This window comes from Megascapheus bottae, chromosome X, assembly GCF_031878675.1.
Source record: "Megascapheus bottae isolate mThoBot1 chromosome X, mThoBot2.hap1, whole genome shotgun sequence".
NCBI lineage: Eukaryota > Metazoa > Chordata > Mammalia > Rodentia > Geomyidae > Megascapheus > Megascapheus bottae.
This window is the reverse complement of record NC_143547.1, coordinates 30,016,481-30,034,259: the sequence shown is the minus strand read 5'-3', so window position 1 is coordinate 30,034,259 and position 17,779 is coordinate 30,016,481. Positions and strand designations below refer to the sequence as shown.

The 17,779-nt window shown below is 46.5% G+C and overlaps 2 protein-coding genes across 4 annotated transcripts; one reads left to right on the top strand and one right to left on the bottom strand.

Moving 5' to 3' along the window:
- Positions 1-182: 182 nt before the first annotated feature.
- Positions 183-6,148, bottom strand: Pqbp1 (polyglutamine binding protein 1). Of its 2 annotated transcripts, none has more exons than XM_090326569.1 (7): positions 5,990-6,148; positions 5,502-5,579; positions 2,151-2,262; positions 1,842-1,954; positions 949-1,209; positions 693-756; positions 183-516 (listed from the first exon to the last, which is right to left on the bottom strand). In XM_090326569.1, exons 2-7 carry the CDS (start codon positions 5,566-5,568, stop codon positions 360-362), a joined length of 774 nt encoding a protein of 257 aa, XP_090182695.1. In that variant the 5' UTR covers positions 5,569-5,579; positions 5,990-6,148; the 3' UTR covers positions 183-359. The 2 variants fall into 2 exon arrangements, with proteins under 2 accessions (XP_090182695.1, XP_090182696.1); XM_090326570.1 differs by lacking the exon at positions 5,990-6,148 and adding an exon at positions 5,741-5,807.
- A 62-nt stretch (positions 6,149-6,210) lies between these two features.
- Timm17b (translocase of inner mitochondrial membrane 17B) lies at positions 6,211-16,517 on the top strand. 2 transcript variants are annotated; one of them, XM_090326572.1, is made up of 6 exons: positions 6,217-6,349; positions 7,712-7,811; positions 10,364-10,427; positions 15,745-15,873; positions 15,952-16,062; positions 16,147-16,517. In XM_090326572.1, the coding sequence occupies exons 1-6, from the start codon at positions 6,324-6,326 to the stop codon at positions 16,233-16,235; spliced, it is 519 nt and encodes a 172-aa protein (XP_090182698.1). In that variant the 5' UTR covers positions 6,217-6,323; the 3' UTR covers positions 16,236-16,517. The 2 variants fall into 2 exon arrangements, with proteins under 2 accessions (XP_090182697.1, XP_090182698.1); XM_090326571.1 differs by having other exon boundaries at positions 6,211-6,349; positions 15,952-16,517.
- The last annotated feature ends 1,262 nt before the right edge of the window (positions 16,518-17,779 follow it).

The window sequence follows — 17,779 nt, the reverse complement described above, 5'->3', positions numbered from 1 at the left end:
CACACCTGCCCCCATACAGGGTTATCACAACTAAGCTCTCTCTGTTAATGACCCATTTAAGTTACTGCCATCCTCCATAGTTTTTTTAGGTGCATTTCTGCAAATAAAATTGTGTTTTTGCATCTTGCCAGCTTTTGGGTTGGAAAACCTGGGAAAGAGTGAGTAAAGGGAAGCATTCAAGCTTCTACAGAAAAAGATTTTATTGATACTCAATGATTTTATTGAAGCTTAATCCTAGAGGGGTTTATAGCACACACCAAGGCCCTGGGTTCAATCCCCAGTACCACCACACGTTTAAAAAAAAAAAGAAAGAAAGAAGGAAAGAAAGAAAACTTCCAGTGCTGCGGAAGAGTGAATCTTCAATCCTGCTGTTTAGTTCGGGAGGCCTCAGCATTGGCCCGGAGCACAGCCCCTGGGGATGGGTACGGACGCTGCTGGAAGAGGGGCCCAGCTGCTGTTGTGTCAGCTCCTGTCTTGGCCTCATTCCGCTTGGGGAGTCCTGTTGACCATGTGCCTCTGAGGGTGACAGAAAGTGGGTGGGGGCAGGAAGAAGGATGAGATGACACAGACACATTCTCCCTCCCGTGCCCTCCCCCTGCAAGCTGGCCCAGAATGAAGAATGGAGGAAGGAAATGATAGGCAGATGGTGTGCACAGGTGCCACAAGAATGAGGAGAGGTTGTCTCAACTTACCGGGGTGCATCTGAATACGAGCTGGGGTCCATAGGATCTAGCTCTTCATCCTTTCGGTTAGCCACTGGAGTAGTAAATGACTATGTAAGTTCTTCACTCACTCAAGACACAAAAGAGCCCTTGGTCACTGAGCCCTGCATCCCAGGAAAAAATGGAGCCCATACCACTATGAAGAGATTTCTGTGGAAGCCCAGGTGCAGGGACAGCCCAGGAGAGGCTTCCTTACCATAACCTGAGTCCCTGCCTTTTCTCTTACCCTTTTTGTTTTTGGGATAGGGCGCCAGCTCCTCCCGTCGATGGTGACGACGTTCTTTGCCCTCTTCCCGGTCGGCCTTGTCATACCCACGGTCCCGTTCCCGTTCCCTATCCCGCTCTCTCTCTCTGTCCACTTTGTCATAGTTACGCTCTCGATCTCTATCAGATTTTTCATGGTTCCGCTCTGACTTCTCCACTCTGTCTGGCTTCTCATGGTTCCTATCTGGCTTCTCATGGTTCCGGTCCACTTTCTCTTCAGCATCTAGGGGGAACATAGAAGTTCTATAAAGTAGCCAGGCACCAATGGGTGGCTTGTATCTGTAATCGATTCTAGCTACTCAGGTTTGAGATCTGAGGATCATAGTTCTAAGCCAGCTTGGGCAGGAAAAAAGTCTGTGATACTTTTTTGGGGGGTTGAACTCAGGGCCTAGGCACTGTCCCTGATTCTCTTTGTGCTCAAGGCTAGTGCTCTACCACTTGAGCCACAGCACCACTACTGGTTTTTGAGTGGTTAATCTGAAATGAGTCTCACTGGCAATTTTCTTCCTGGGCTGACTTCGAGCCATGATCCTCACATCTCAGCCTCCTGAGTAGCTAGATTACAGGCATGAGCCATTGATGCCCAGCTGAGACTCTATGTCCAATAACCCCCCCACACACAAACAAAAAGCCAGAAGTGGAGCTATGGACAGCACCAAAGCATGTACAAGCATACACAATGCACACTTTTAAGTAACCACCTCCTCTCCCCAGCCTCAGCAGCCCATGCATTCAACAACCTTAACTTCCTAGGGCTGGGCCTGCCTCGGTTCACCTGCCCCTCTTCCACTCTTTCTTTCCATAGTCCTTCTCTGAGAACTGCTGGAATCACCCAAGGCGTACGTGCCAACTAACCTGCATTATTATTCTTAGGCTTCTTCACAGATTTGGTAACGATGGAGTTGGGGTCATGGGGAGAAAGCCAAGATACAAGGTCTGTGTCTGCATTCCAATAGTAAGGGAGCCCGCTGTAGGGGATGGGAAGAAAGAATGTTAGCACAGAGGTCCTTCCAATCAATCAACTCTGTGTCACCAATCTCTGCCCCTCTGTCTGTACCCTAGACCTCTTCCTCCCTGTCCCTCATATGTCCCACAGCCAAAGACAAGAGAGGGGAAAGGGCAATAATCAGAAAGCTGCGCCCCCTTCCAGGAACCCAGGCTCACCAAGAGGGGTCGAACACCTTATACCAACTCGGTGGCAGACTTTCCAACCGCGTGGCCTCATAATCCACAGGATCATCGTCATAGTCTTCCGCAATGATCTCTTCCTCTGGCTCTGGCAGAACAAAGAGACAAGTATTTAAGGACCAGGAGTTCTCATCCTAGACTTATAGCCGCATCTGTCTCTGCAAGCTGCATGTAGACGATACATGCATAGGGATTGGGAGTGTAGCCTAGGGGTAGAGTGCTTGCCTAACATGCATGAAGCCCTGGGTTCCATTCCTCAGTACCACATATGCAGAAAGCGGAAGTGGTGCTGTGGCTCAAGTGGTAGAGCTCTAGCCTTGAGCAAAAAACAAACAAATAAACAAAAACCTCAAGGATAGTGCTCAGGCCCTGAGTCCAAGCCCCAGGACTGTAAAAAAAAGATACACACACATATATATAGTGTATATGTGTGTACACATGTACACAAACTATGTGCGTGCTAGGAAATAAATTGCTCACATTCTAAATCCATCTACTTTAGGGAATTTACCAGAAATTTTACCTAGATCTTTTGTTTCTATGTTAAGGTAGTGAGTTAATACAGGTACATAAACCTATCTGGTTTCAGAACTGTTAAGGATTCATCAAAACATTTATCTAGCCAGGTGTGTCAGTGGCTCACACCTGTAATCCTAACTACTTGCCTGTAATCCTAGCTACTCAAGAGTCTGAGATCTGAGGATCCACATTCAAAGCCAGCCTGGACAGCTTCACTGCTGGCTTTTTCAAGACTCATCAAACAGACTTTTGGCCAGGGATGGCTTCAAACTGTGATCCTCAGATCTCAGCCTCCTGCATAGTTAGTATTACAGTAATGAGCACTAGCACCATTTTATTCTACTGATATTAATGGGAGTCTACTGCAGGTTTATTTTATGAAAATCTTTAGTAACTTAAGGATTCAGAACAAGTGGCACTGTGGCTCAAGTGGTAGAATGCTAGCCTTCAGCAAAAAAAAGGTCCTAAGTTCAAGCCCCAAGATTGGTACAAAAATAAAGTCTATAGCTGGCACACATTAGTCTTGTAACATATGTCAGTTATCAATAAGGTGAAGATACTGACATTTTCCATCATCTGACACATCATAGGCCAAAAATATCATTGCCAGCAATATAGTAGGCCTAAATGACAGATTCCCACAATCATTTATTTTTGGCAGGACTAAAATTTCAACTTGGGGGGCTCATATTTGGTAGCCAGGCACTCTGCCACTTGAAATACATTTTCATTCCTTTTTGCTTTAGCTATTTTTTAGGTAGGGTTTCAAATGTTTTACCCAGGGTCACCCTCAGACCTAACCCACACTGCACACTAGCTCCAGTCACACAGGTACCAGTGTGCCCAGCCAAACAGGATCATTTTATTATTTTTTTACATTACTATCCTGGGGCTTAAATTCAGGGACTGGGTACTGTCCCTGAGCTTCTTTGGCTTAAGGCAAAAGAAGGCACTTTAGGGGTGAGGAGTTTAGCCTAGTGGTAGAGTGCTTGCCTAGCATGCACAAAGACCTGGGTTCGATTCCTCTGTACCACATACATAGAGGGGAAAAAGCTGGAAGTGGTGCTGTGGCCCAAGTTGTAGGGCCTTGAGAAAGCCCAAGGACAGTATCAAAGCCGTGGGTCCAGGCCCCAGGACTGGGGGGAAAAAAAGGCACTCTACCATTTGAGCCACAGCGTCACTTTCAACTTTTTCTGTTTATATGGTACTAAGTAATCAAACCCAGGGTTTCATACATGTTACACAAGCACTCTGCCAGGAAGCCACATTCCCAGCCCCTATTTTATTTGTATTTTTTGTGCCAGTCCTGGGGCTTGAACTTAGGGACTGGGCACTGTCCTTGAGCTTTCTCAAAGCTAGCACTCTACCATTGGAGCCAGACCATCCTTTCTGGCCTTTTCTGTGTTTGTGCTACCAAGGAACCAAACCCAGGGCTCCATGCATGCTAGGCACTCTACCACTATGCCACACCCCCAGTCCCCCTATTTTATTTTATTATAATGATTTGGCCAGTCTGGGAGCTTGAACTCAGGGCCCAGGCACTGTCCTTGAGCTTTCTTAAGGCTAGTACTCACTTAAGTCACAGCACCACTTCCAACTTTTTCAGTCTATAAGATAGAGAAATGGAACCCAGGGGCTTGATGAATGCTAGAAAGTCCTCTACCACTAAGCCTCACTCCTGTCCTATTTTATTTTATTTTATTTTATTTTTTTGCCAGTCCTGGGCTTGAGCTCAGGCCCTGAGCACTGTCCTTGGACTTTCTCAAGGCTAGAGCTCTACCACTTGAGCCTCAGCACCACTTCCGGCTTTTTTCTATGTATGTGGTACCGAGGAATCGAATCCGGGTCTTCATGCATGCTAGGCAAGCGCTTTAACCACTAGGCCAAACTCCCGGTCCCCTATTTTATTTTTTAACTGCATTTTTTTCTGTTTTGGTACTATGGGTTGAACCTAGGACGTTGTACTTGCTAGACAAGCACCTTGTCACTGAGCTCCAGCCCAGCCCAGCCAGTATTATTTAGAAAATTAACTATAACAGAAATACTAGGAACTTGGAAGCTTTAAGTATATGTTAGTCTAATTATTTTGTGAACTAAATAAGTTACAGATAATGTAAAATAAAAATATGGTACTTTCTGTATTAAATAGCAAAACACCATTTTGCTACAGTACTTGGCACATGGGAGTGCGAGAGCCAACTGTCCTTTCTACTAAGTATGAAGCCATTCTTATGGATGGAGTCATTATTTAGTTTTTCTTTTCATTAATGGGGTTTGAATTTGAGTTCTTGCTCCTATGCAGATGCTCTATCACTTGAGCCCATGCCCCTAAGCCTTTTTGTTTCAGTTATTTATTAAATAGGGGCTCACATTTATGTCCCAAATGACGTAGACCATACTCCTCCAATGTCCACTTTCTGAATAAGTTGGGACTACTGACATGAACCACTATGCTCGACTTTACTCATCATCAAGTATCGGAATTGCTAAGTTTCTATCCTTCAACCACTCCTCATATGATACAGTTTATCACACAGTCCAAATGGAAATGGACTGTGTGGTGGCTCGTGTGATAGGTATCAGGAAATCATATTAACAATGAGATGTCGATCTGGCCATGCTAGGTGGTAAGTGTCAGTATCACCAAAAAAAAAAAAAGCCTGTCAAAACTGGCATGTGAGGGTTAGAGATGTGGCTAAAGGTCTTAGAGCTCCAGCCAATAAGGGAAAGGAAGTGTCAGTCCGAGTTGGGTGGGGGGGAAGGGAGGGTACTGGCATGTGGTAGGCCCATCCGTTCTTAGCTTCTCACCGGGTTCCAGATGTTTGAGGATGCCTCTCTTGGCTAGGCGAGTCTGCAATGCAACAGGCAACGGCATAGCTGACAAACCTGGAGGTGAAAGGACAGATTCACAAAACAGCTTAGATGAAGATTCTAATCTGGTTGTAGTGCTTAAGCACCTTCTTGTAACATGTAGCTACACTAGTAGCTAGCAGAGAACAGAAGAAAGCTGAGGAAGAGAGACAGGCAGGAAAAGCTGCGACACTTACCACCAGGCTGGCAAACAAGGCCTGACGCTCCGAACCCAGTTCCTCAGCCAGGCCCAAGCCTCAAGCTCCTCCCACTGGCTGAGGAAATCAGACGCGGCAACCACATCTCCCCCCCGAAAACAAAACATGGGTTCACCCAACATCTGTTAAACACTGCCGGATGGGAAAAACTAAGACTCGAGAATGGGGGGGGGGGGAAAATGAAGCACTCTCTCTCCCTGCAAAAGAAAAAGCAAAGAATGCACTCACCTGGGGGTTACCAATACAGTGGGTGCGGATGGTAGGAAATTATCTAGTCTCTCGTCCTCAATTTAAGCAGTTCCAAAGGATTTTTTTTTTCTTCTCACAGTAGAAAATGAGCTTTTACTCCTCGCAGCCAGGAGGTAACTGGGCGACGTCAAGGCTGCACCCAACCTATGACGCTAGCCTATCCAGCCAATAAGAGTGAAACTTTGTTTCTACGTGTAGCAAAGTGACCCAATCGTTCCCCTGGAAGAATGGAACGTTCGCGCGCTCGGGTGCGTTTACTGTAGAGGCGTGGTTCGCTGGAGTGTCTCGACTTGGCCCGCCACATACCAGCGCCATGGAGGAATACGCTCGGGAGCCTTGGTATGACTTTGGGCATGGATACTGGGACTGTTGCTGGGGCACAGGCCGGTCATGGGAAGCGGGCAGGGGAGGATTCCGCACTAGAATGTCATAATCCTGAGATTTGGGAGCTCTACGACCTTAAACTCCCTTCGCGTCCCTCGTCTACCTCCTCCTACTCGGGTTTTGTCTAAGCGCTATTTGTTGTGTTTGGGAGAATGGGGTATGACGAGCCTACCTCACGTTTTCCACGGGCTCCTGATTTCGTGATTTCATGAACCCCCTTAACGCGGAGCCACGCTTGGTGGAATTCATCACAGCGTTGGTGGGGCCTCCTCAGGGTTACCTAGGATGGGTCCCCCCCCAACCTCCTCAGGCCGCTTTATTGAGACTTCCAGATAGGGCTTGGGAGCTTGGATTCTCCACATAGTCTTCGTTTTTCCCCAGTTTTACATTTAAAAGGGGAGGGGGTTTTAAAGATGTCAACAGATTGAAAGATGTGACCAGCGTTGTAGATGGGAGCCCTACTCTGCCCTGCTCTGAGTGACAATCACTAGCTAATGAACACTGAACAAGCAAATGCCAACTCTTTCCATGTAATCAATTCATTAAATCTTTGGTGATAGCAGAACAGTTGGCTGATATCTCGGTTGGAATCAAGAGTAATATGCATGATCATCCCCTTCTATTCCATTTATAGCTTTACAATTTGTGTGTGTGTGGAGAGACAAAGCATCACAATGTTTCTAAGGCTAGCCTTGAACTGAGAGCCTCCTGTGGAATTACAGGGAGTTTTTTGTGTGCCAGTACCAGGGCTTCCACTCAGAGCCTTGGCACTGTCTCTTAGCTGTTTTGCTCAAAGCTGATTCTACCACTTGTAGCATTTTGATAATTAATTGAATTACAGTACATGAGCAATAGTACTACCATACCTGCTTTCCTTTCTTGCTTTTATAAAGGGAGGCCCTAAGAGGACTAGTTTGATTTTTATTTATTTTTATTTCTAATACGTTGTGAGGCTTGAATTCTGGAGCCTGGTGGTGGTCTCTGAGCACTTCAGCTCAAGGCTACCTACCTATCCCTTGAGCCACAGTGCCACTTCTGGTTTTCTGGTAGTTAATTGGAGATAAGGATCTTGTGGACCTTAATGCCTGGGCTGGCTTTGAATTGTGATCCTCAGATCTCAGCTTCCTGAGTAGCTAGTTTTACAGGCCTGAGCCACTGTGCCTGGCTTTAACTTGCTATTTTGAAGCATTTCTTCCCACCCATGGAGTTCCTACTCAGATGACTTGGTTTCTCCCAGTTGGAATGAATCTTGGTGCAGGGCCTAGCAGAGAAAGGTCTCTCATTAACCCTGTGATTTTCCTTCCTGCTTGCATGTAGCCCATGGCGGATTGTGGATGACTGTGGAGGAGCCTTCACTATGGGGGTCATCGGTGGTGGAGTCTTCCAGGCAGTCAAGGGCTTTCGTAATGCCCCTGTTGTGAGTCTGGGCCTTGCCCCCTGGTGGTGTGGGAATCAGTAGCCTTGACACTGAAGACTGCTTTGGAAGCTGCTTGGAGCTGCCTTTCAACATGCACTTACTCATTCTGATGCCCGTGTGTCAGGCCTGGCCCCTGGATCTGGTCTTGGAGTAATGCCAATAACACAGTACTTGTTTAGCAGATGTAAAGTACTGGGTTCCATCCCCAGCACCAGGAAACAAAAACAAACAAGACATAAGTATTATCAAATCTTAAATATGTATATAAAGTCAGATTTTTTTAAACGTAAAATTAGAGTCTGGGTTAGAAACCTAGACATAGAAGAGCTGGGGATGTGGCTTAGAGGTAGAATGCCCACCTAGCATGCATGAACCCCTGGGTATGATTCTTCAGTACCACATAAACAGAAAAAAAGTTGGAAGTGACTGCTGTGGCTCCAGTTTTTGCTAACCTTGAGCAGAAGACGCTCAAGGACGGTGCCCATAGCCTGAGTTCAAGTCCCAAGACAGGCATACGAGAAAAAGAAAAGAATAAAACAGGAAGTTCGGTGTGGTGGCTCACGCCTGTAATCCTAGCTGCTGAGGATCATGGTTCAAAGCTAGCTCATACACTAAAGTTCGTGAGACTCATCTCCAATTAACCACCAGAAAACTGGCGCTGTGGCTCAAGGGGTAGGGCAATAGCCGTGAGCTGAAGAGCTCAGGGACAATGCCCAAGCCCGAAGTTCAAGTCCCACGACCGCAAAAAAAAAAGAAACAGGAACCTAGGCATACAGAAATGATTAAAATTTAATTGACCAGAAGGCTAGAGTCTCAAAATGGAGAAAATCCTTTCATTTTAACACAATGAATTCCACTTCTTTCTCAGACCATCCTTCCAGAAGATTTCATTAAATGTCCTAACATTTGCTTATTTTTGTCTAAATACTTTATATTTGTGCATATTAATAGTGGGAATAGAGAGCCTTATTGGTTGCTATCACCTCTATTTTGCTCAAGGCTGTCTCTTGTTTGAGCCACACCTTTACTTCAGGCTTTTTCAATGGTTAATTGGAGATAAGAGTTCGTAGCCAAGCTGGCTTTGAACCTCCACCCTCAGATCTCAGCCTTCTGAATAGCTAGGATTACAGGCATGAGATACTGGTACCCACCTTATTTAAGGGCTTTTTGAGACTAAAGTCTCCCTATGAAGCCTAGGCTGGTCTTAGTATTGGTTTACAGACACGTGCCACCATGCCCAGCTTCTACAATTTTTATATCTAGCTTTGTCCCTTAACTCCTAGAATTCTTTCTCCTTCCCTCCTCCCCCCATTCCTTCTCTCTCTTTGCTGAAGTCTAGCACTTATACTAGAGTCACAGCACCATTTGTGTCTTTTTCTGTGTATATGGTACTGAGGAATCAAACCCAGGTCTTCATGCATGCCAGGCAAGCACTCTACAACTAGGCCACACTCCCGCCCCCTCCTTTGCTCCTTTGTTTTCTTTTTTATGTGGCAGTACCAGGGCTTCAGCTTAAGCCTGGTCACTATCTCTTAGCTTTTTCCACTCAAAGCAGGCTTTCTACCACTTGTAGCATTTTGTTAATTAATTGAAGATAAGAGTCTCAACAGACTTTTTCTGCCTTGGCCTCAGTCCTCAAATCTCAGCTTGCTGTGTAGCTAGGATTATAGGAGTGAGGCATGGGCTCCAGATATCATACAATTCTCCTTCCTGGATCTTTGCCCATGTTTCTCTTCCTCAAGGTCTTAGCACATGATATGCCTCCGTGTGTGTGTGTGTGTGTGTGTGTGTGTGTGTGTGTGTGTGTGTGTGTGTGTGTGTGTGTGTGTGTGTGTGTGTGTGATAGGAACCAAACCATGGCCTCTAGCATCCTGCAGCATAGATGCACAGATGCCATAGAGCTACAGACCCAGTGCCCATTTGCCTCTTCCTTCAGGAGACCTTTCCACATTCCCTGTCCTCTACCTGTTTTTGTTTGTTCGTTTCTTTCTTGCTGGAACCTTGATCCTTATACACTGGATAGGCTTTCTACCGTTGAGATGTACTTTTGCAGCACCACTCCCCGCCTTTTTTTTAAAATTAATCCTGGGGCTTAAACTCAGGTCCTGGGCTCTGTTCCTGAGCTTCTTTTGCTCAAGGCTCTAGAACTCTGTCACTGGAGCCACAGCACCACTTCTGGCTTTTTCTGTGTATGTGACACTGAGGAATGGAACCTAGGGCTTCATGCATGCTAAGCAAGCACTCTACCACTAAGCCACACTCCCAGTCCACCTCTTTCTTTCTTTTTTATTGTTATTGGTGCTGGAGTTCAAACTTAGAGCCTTGTATTTGCTAGTCAGGTGTTCTACCCCTTGACTGTGAGCCAGCCCTGATTTTCTGCGAACTTCTTCTCCAGGCCTCTGGGTGATCTCAGATACCTGACTGAGTAGTTTAGGATTACACATGTGAGCCACCGTACCCATTTCTCCAACCCCCTCTTAAAAGCTTAGAACCCCTCTATACAACACTATATTTCGAAGCCTGTTCTAACTGTTTGCCTTGCTTTTCCTCAGGGAATTCAACAACGGTTCAGAGGCAGTGTCAATGCTGTAAGGATTCGAGCACCCCAGATTGGAGGTGAGATGCTTGGGGAAACATAGAACATACGATGTTGACTTCAGGGTGATCTTGTTTGTGCACACCAATCCTGAAACTTAAACTCAGAGTACAGGCACTGTCTCTGAGCTTCTTTTGCTCAAGGCAATTGCTCTACCACTTGAGCCACAGCTCTACTTCTCACCTTTTCTGTTTATGTAGTACTAAGGAATCGAACCCAGGACTTCATGCATGCTAGGCAAGCGTCCCCCGCCCTGAGGTGTGCATGTGTGTGGTGGGGTGTCCTGGGGCTTCAACTCAGGCCTGGGCTGACTCCAAACCATGTTCCTCACATCTCAGCCTTCTCAATAGCTAGAATAACAGTATGAACCACCAGCATTAAGTCAACCATTTATTATTAACTACTTTAAATTGTCATGAATCAAATAACATGGAATACTTAAAAATAGGTCCTGGAACACAGTGCTCCAATTTGTGTGTGCATGTTTATCAGTAGTGTGGCTTGAATTCAAGGCCTGGGAACTATCTGTGAGTTGAGTTTTTTCTTTTCTCAAGGCTAGCACTGTGCTACTTGAGAACTATAGCTCCACTTTTAGCTTTTTGCTGCTTAATTGGAGATAAGAGCCTCACTTTCCTTCCCAGGCTGACTTCAGTGTGTGGTGAGCTAGGATAATAGACATGAGCCACTAGTGCCCATTTGAAACATAAATTTTTACATATGCATAATGAAATCTCAGGAATTGATCCCATGTCTAAATGCAAAATTAACTTTGCCATACACACTTATACACATATCCCAAAGATAATTTTCTTTTCTTTTTTTTGTTATTGGTCCTAGAGCTTGAACTCAGGGCTTGGGTGCTATTCTTGAGATTTTTCTTATTCTTTATTTGCCAGTCTTGGGGCTTGAACTCAAGGCCTGGGCATTGTCCTTGAACTTTCTCAAGGCTAGCACTCTATCACTTGAGTCAGAGCACCACTTCTGGCTTTTTCTGTGTATGTCTCACCAAGGAATCCAACCCAGGTCTTCATGCATGCTAATCAAGCACTGTACCACTACCTCACACTGGGCAAGACTTTTTTGGGGGGGGGTCATGGGGCTTGAACTTGGCCTGGGCGCTGTCCCTGAGCTCTTCAGCTCAAGCCTACCATCCTACCCTTGAGCCAAGCCCCACTTCCAGTTTTCTAGAGGTTAATTGGAGATAAGAGTCTCAGGTCCTTTTGTGCCCTGTCTGGCTTTGAACCTTGATCCTCAGATCTCAGCCTCAGTGAGTAGCTAGGATTACAGGTGTGAGCCACCATGCCCCAAGAGCCAGAGCCAGCCACAGCGCACCACACCCATTTAGGCAAGACTCTTATCTGCAATTATCACCATCTTCTTTCTTTCTTTTTTTCTCTTTTTTTCTTTCTTTTTTTCTTTCTTTCTTGGTCAGTCATGGGGCTTGAACTCAGGGCCTGGGCACTGTCATTGGGCTTTCTTAAGTCTAGAGCTTTACCACTTGAGCCACTGCACCATTTCTGGCTTTTTTCTATGTATGTGGTATCCAGGAATCGAACCCGGGCCTTCATGAATGCTAGGCAAGCACTCTACCACTAGGCCAAACTCCTTGCCCATCCATCTTATTTCTGATCAGAAAACAGAAAGTGGTACTGTGGCTCTAAGTGGTAGAGCACTAGACTTGAGCAAAAGAGCTCAAGGATAGCGCCTAAACCCTGAGTTGAAGCCCCACACTGATTTAAAAAAAGTTTTATGCAGCTTCCTGTGCAGACTGGATTTCAACTGTGATTTTCAAATCTCATCTTTCTGAGTGGCTAAGATTTTAAGTGTGAGCCACCAGTGCCCTGCCCAAAGGTAATTTTTTTTTTGGTCACAGGACTTGAACTCTGGGCCTGGGCAGTTTCCCTGAGTTCTTCAGCTCAAGGCTACTGCCCTACCCCTTGAGCCACATCACCACTTCCGGTTTTCTAGTGGTTAATTAGAGATAAAAGTCTCATTGATTTTAGTGCCCGTGCTGGCTTTGAACCATGATCCTCAGATCTCAGCCTCCTGAGTAGCTAGGATTACAAGCTTGAGCCACTGCACCCAGCTCCAAAGGTAATTTTCTATCATGTAAACCTATTGTTTTTTCTTTTTTTTTTGCATAGTGCAGGGAGGGATTGGTTTAAAGGTCTTTAATTAATTAGGAGCTATGGCCTAGTGGTAGAGTTCTTGCCTAACATGCATGAAGCCCTGAATTTGATTCCTTGTTAACACATACACAGAAAAAGCTAGAAATGGCACTGTGGCTCAAGTGGTAGCTTGCTAGCCTTGCACAAAAGAAGCTTGGTAAGGGGGCCGGGAGTTTGGCCTAGTGGTTAAAGTGCTTGCCTAGCATGCATGAAGACCCGGGTTCGATTCCTCGGTACCACATACATAGAAAAAAGCCAGAAGTGGTGCTGAGGCTCAAGTGGTAGAGCTCTAGCCTTGAGAAAGTCCAAGGACAGTGCTCAGGCCCTGAGCTCAAGCCCATGACTGGCAAAAAAAAAAAAAAAAGAAGAAGAAGCTTGGTAAGTTGGGCATGGTGGCTCACCCCTGCAATCCTAGCTACTCAGGAGGCTAAGATCTGAGGATGGCAATTCAAAATCAGCCTGGGCACTAAAGTCCATGAGACTCTTATCTCCAGTTAACCACTAGAAAACTGGAAGAGGTGCTGTGGCTTCAAGGCATAGGGTTGTAACCTTGAGCTAAAGAGCTCAGGGACAGTGCCCAGGCAGACCTAGAATTCAAACCCTATGACAGATAAAATATTTTTTTTTTTAAATCACGGACAATGCCAACCTGAGTTCAAGCCTCAGACTGGAGAGAGAGAATGAATGAGTCTTGGGGCTGAAGATGTAGCTGAGTAGTAGTATGTTTGCCTAGCATGCACAAGGCCTCTGTTCAGTTCAATTCCTATCAATACCACCTTACACATACACACACACACGCACACACACACACACACACAAACACGCGCGCGGAGAAATGTGTCTTTCTATAATGTCAAAGCATATCCCTGCCCTCTCCCCACTTGGGGCCAGCCCTGAAGCTTGAACTCAGGATCTGTTCACTGTCCCCAGAGCTGCTGCTGCTGCTTCTTTTTTTTTTCCTCAAGGCCAGAGTTCTACCACCTAAGTCTCACAGCTCTACTTGGGACTTTTTTTTGTTGGTTAGTAGAGATAATTCTTACAGATTTTCCTGTTCCAGCTGGCTTTCAACCATGATCCTCAAATCTTAGCCTCCTGAGTTGCTAGGATTACTGGCATGAGCCTTTGGTATCTGGCTCTTAACTTTTGAGCTCCAGTAATTTTTGGCTCAGCTTCCTCAGTAGCTGGGACTGCAGACACATGTCCTTTGTCTTTGACTAATTTTATACAGTATGTTCTGTTCACCTGTATTTTGGCTAGTACACCTCACATGAATTCTGCTGCGGAATTTTCTACTTATGTCAAAAGTTTTGGACTTTGAAGCAGTTTGATTTCTAGGCCAGGAAACTGCTCAGAAGGCTGAGATCTGAGAGACTCAGTCCAAAGCCAGCTTGTGTGGGAAAGTATGAGACTATTATCTCCAATTAAGCACCAAAAAGCAGGAAGTAGAATTGTAGCTTAAGTGGTAGAGAACCAGCCTTGAACAAAAAAAAACTCAGGGACAGCTCCCAGGCCCTGAGTTCAGTCAAGCCCCAGGACCAGCACAAAACAAAGCCAAATAAAAGATGAATCTGCTTATAACCATTTTTCAACTCCATATAAAGATCAGGAGAGCCAGGCATCCATGGCTCATGCCTATATGCTACTCAAGAGGCTAAGATCTGAGGATTAAGATTTGAAGCCAATCTGGGCAAGAAAGACTGTAAGACTTATGTCCAGTTAACCACCAAACAAAGATGGAAATGGAGCTGTGGCTCAAGCAGTAAAGTACTAGCCTTGAGCCAAAAAGCTCAGTGACAGTGCTTAGGCCCTGTGTTCAGTCCCCAAGACTGGCGCTCATGCATGCACACAGAAGATAAAGATGAGTTTTAAGACAGTCATTACCTACTTGATGGGGACAGAATATTTTCTGGGAGCCTTCCTTTCTCCGCTCCCCCCCCCCCCCCGCCTTTCTTTACCTATGTTCAGCTGGGGCTGACTTTAATCCTCACATCAGTCTCCTGAGGAGGAGCTAGGATTACAGAAGTGAGCCACTCGTGCCCAACTGTTATCTGCTTCTTTGTCCACTTTTTTTTTCCCGCTTTTCTCCCCAACCCCTCCCTCCATCTTTGGGCTTGATCTCAGGCCTTGCACTCTCCCTTGATTTTTTTTGCCAGTCCTGGGGCTTGAACTCAGGGCCTGAGCACTGTCCTTGGGTTTTCTCAAGGCTAGAGCTCTACCACTTGAGCCACAGTACCACTTATGGCTTTTTTGTGTGTGCCAGTTGTAGGGCTTGAACTCAGGCCCTGGACACTGTCCTTAGGCTTTCCCATGCTAATCAGAAGGTCCAGGTGGTTTTACCTGTTCTTGTGGGGGAGTGGGGAGACCAGGCAGTACTAGAGTTGGAATGTGGGTTCTTCCCTGCCAGACATTCCCTTGACTACTGAGCTCTGTATAGCCTCTACTTATGTTTGTTTTCTTTTTCCAGTCCTGGGGCTTAAACTCAGGCCCCTGGGCAGTGTCCCCAAGCTTTTTCAAGGCTAGTGCTCTACCACTTCTGGCTCTTTCTGTGTATGTGATACCAAGTAATTGAACCCCAGGCCTTCATGTATGCTAGGTGAGCACTCTACCACTAGTCCACACTCCTGGCCAACTTCTGGCATTTTCTATGTATGTGGTTCGGAGGAATTGAACCCCAGGTTTTGTGCATGCTAGGCAAGCACTCTACCACTAGGCTAATCTCCTGGCCCAGATCTCATGTCTTTTTTTTTTTTTGTGAGTCATAGGGCTTGAACTCGGGCTGGGCGCTTTCCCTGAGCTCTTCAGCTGAAGGCTACCACCCTACCCTTGAGCCAAGCCCCGCTTCCTGTTTTCTAGAGGTTAATTGGAGATAAGAGTCTCAAGTTCTTTTGTGCCGGGGCTGGCTTTGAGCCTCAATCTTCTGATCTCAGTCTCCTGAGTAGCTAGGATTATAGGCATGGCCACCAGTGCCTCTCTTCTTTTCTTTTCTTTTTTTTTTTGTTTCTGGGGATGGAACCCAGGGTCTTGTGCAGATTGAACATGCCCTGCACCAAACTTCCCTTTCTAGCCCATTTTTGCCCAAAGCCTTCAGACCTTTGAAGTCCTCATCCCCTGAGATATGAATTCTGGGGGGTTGCTGGGAAATAATGACTAGACCTCTGCCCCTCTACAGGTAGCTTTGCTGTGTGGGGCGGCCTATTCTCCACCATTGACTGTGGTTTGGTACGACTTCGGGGCAAGGAGGACCCCTGGAACTCCATCACCAGTGGTGCCTTGACAGGGGCTGTGCTGGCTGCTCGCAGTGAGTGTCCTTGGCTTCTGGCCCTGCCCCTTTCCTCCGTTGTACCTGCCCTCACCTCCATCTCCTCTCCACCTGCAGGTGGCCCCTTGGCCATGGTAGGCTCGGCCATGATGGGAGGCATCCTGTTGGCCCTCATTGAGGGTGTGGGCATCCTCCTCACACGCTATACCGCGCAGCAGTTCCGCAATGGTGAGAATCTATGGGAAAGCAGGTGGGAATCGCTCTGTCTGCCTCCTTCTCTGCTGCTTACTTTCTTTGTCTTTCCCTCTTCAGCACCTCCATTCTTCGAGGACCCCAGTCAACTAGGTGCAAAGGATGGTAGTCCAGCTCCGGGCTATCCTGGCTATCAACAATTCCACTGAAGAGCCCACTGCCTGCCACCTGGGGAGCTACTTCTCCCTCCCTGGTCATATACCTCTAAGGGAGGACTGGCTTCCACGTAGCCCTGGAACCCATCGGAAAGGAGGACCTGGATGAGCACCCTTGTCTTAGGGTGGGGGTGGTATACCCCTGCTTCCAAGACAAATGGGTCCTTTCTTTCCTCTCAGGGCACCCCAGCCCCCTACAACTGAAAAAAAAACAAACTAACCCCAGCTCCTTTGTGTGGCACCCTAATGAGTATTTAAAGCCAATTTTGAAATGCTTATGTACGCATTCCTTCGGCTACCCCCATGACCCCTATCTCTGGACAAGAGGCAGAAGCCTTTCTAAGGACTTAAGAGTCCCACAAGGAGGGGCTCGATTCATGGCTTGGCAGAGGGAATGAGCAGAGGGGGTAGGGAGGAGCAAGAAAATGTGCATACAGTCAGGTGTGCTGGTAGCTCACTCCCATAATCCTAGCTACTCAGAAGGCTCAGATCTGAGGATTACAGCTTGAAATCAGCTAGAGCAAAAGAATTCTAGCTCCAAAAAGGCAGAAGTAGAGCTGTGACTCAAATGGTAGAGTGCTAGCCAAGCCTTGAGCGAAAGAGCTCAGACAGAGGCCAGACTTGGAGTTCAAGGCCCAGGGTTGGTACCAAAAATGAAAAGAAAAAAAGATGTGAATTAGACAAATGAAAATTCAAGAACAAGCTTGCAAAATTATGGGAGCACAAAGATTTCTGGCTGAATGTGTCCACTTCCCCTCATGCCATACATACAGCCCAATACCCTTGCTGCCTCCTCCATAAAGCCCCATGGCTAAGGCTGAGATAGTGACTTCATAAGAAACCTTTTCTGGACTGTGAATATAGTTTAGTGGAAGAGTTCTTGCTAGCATGCATGAAGCCCTGGATTCATTCTTCACTACCACATAAACAGAAAAGCCTGAAAGTGGCAGTGTTAGCCTTGAGAAATCTCAAGGACAGTGCCCAGGCCCTAAGTTCAACCCCCAGGACTGGCAAAAAAAAATCCTAGCCCTTGGGCCGGGAGTTTGGCCTAGTCGTTAAAGCTCTTGCCTAGCATGTATGAAGACTCAGGTTCGATTCCTCGGTACCACATACATAGAGAAAAGCCTGAAGTGGTCCTGAGGCTCAAGCGGTAGAGCTCTAGCCTTGAGAAAGTCCAAGGACAGTGCTCAGGCCCTGAGCTCAAGCCCAGGACTGGCAAAAAAAATCCTAGCCCAGTGCAGTGGCTCATGCCTCTAATCCTAGCTACCCACGAGGCTGAGATCTGAGGATCAAGGTTCAAAGCCAGCCTGGACACAAAAGGACCTGAGACTCTTATCTCCAATTAACCTCTAGAAAACGGGAAGTGGGGCTTGGCTCAAGGGTAGGGTGGTAGCCTTGAGCTGAAGAGCTCAGGGACAGTACCCAAGCTGAGTTCAAGCTCCATGACCCACAAAAAAAGAATCTCATGAGCTGGCACTGGTGGCTCATATTTGTAATCAGCTACTTAGGATGTTGAACTCTGGGGATCGAAGTTCAAA

Bases quoted from the DNA above. Each gene is read 5' to 3' on its own strand.
- Timm17b (XM_090326571.1), top strand. From the start codon at position 6,324: ATGGAGGAATACGCTCGGGAGCCTTG. The intron at 10,428-15,744 runs GTGAGATGCTTG...GCCCCTCTACAG, and splicing joins TCGAGCACCCCAGATTGGAG to GTAGCTTTGCTGTGTGGGGC. The intron at 15,874-15,951 runs GTGAGTGTCCTT...CTCCACCTGCAG, and splicing joins GGCTGTGCTGGCTGCTCGCA to GTGGCCCCTTGGCCATGGTA.
- Pqbp1 (XM_090326569.1), bottom strand. From the start codon at position 5,568: ATGCCGTTGCCTGTTGCATTGCAGACTCGCCTAGCCAAGAGAGGCATC. The intron at 2,263-5,501 runs GTGAGAAGCTAA...TTGTTCTGCCAG, and splicing joins CCTCAAACATCTGGAACCCG to AGCCAGAGGAAGAGATCATT. The intron at 1,210-1,841 runs GTTAGTTGGCAC...TGTTCCCCCTAG, and splicing joins GCCTAAGAATAATAATGCAG to ATGCTGAAGAGAAAGTGGAC.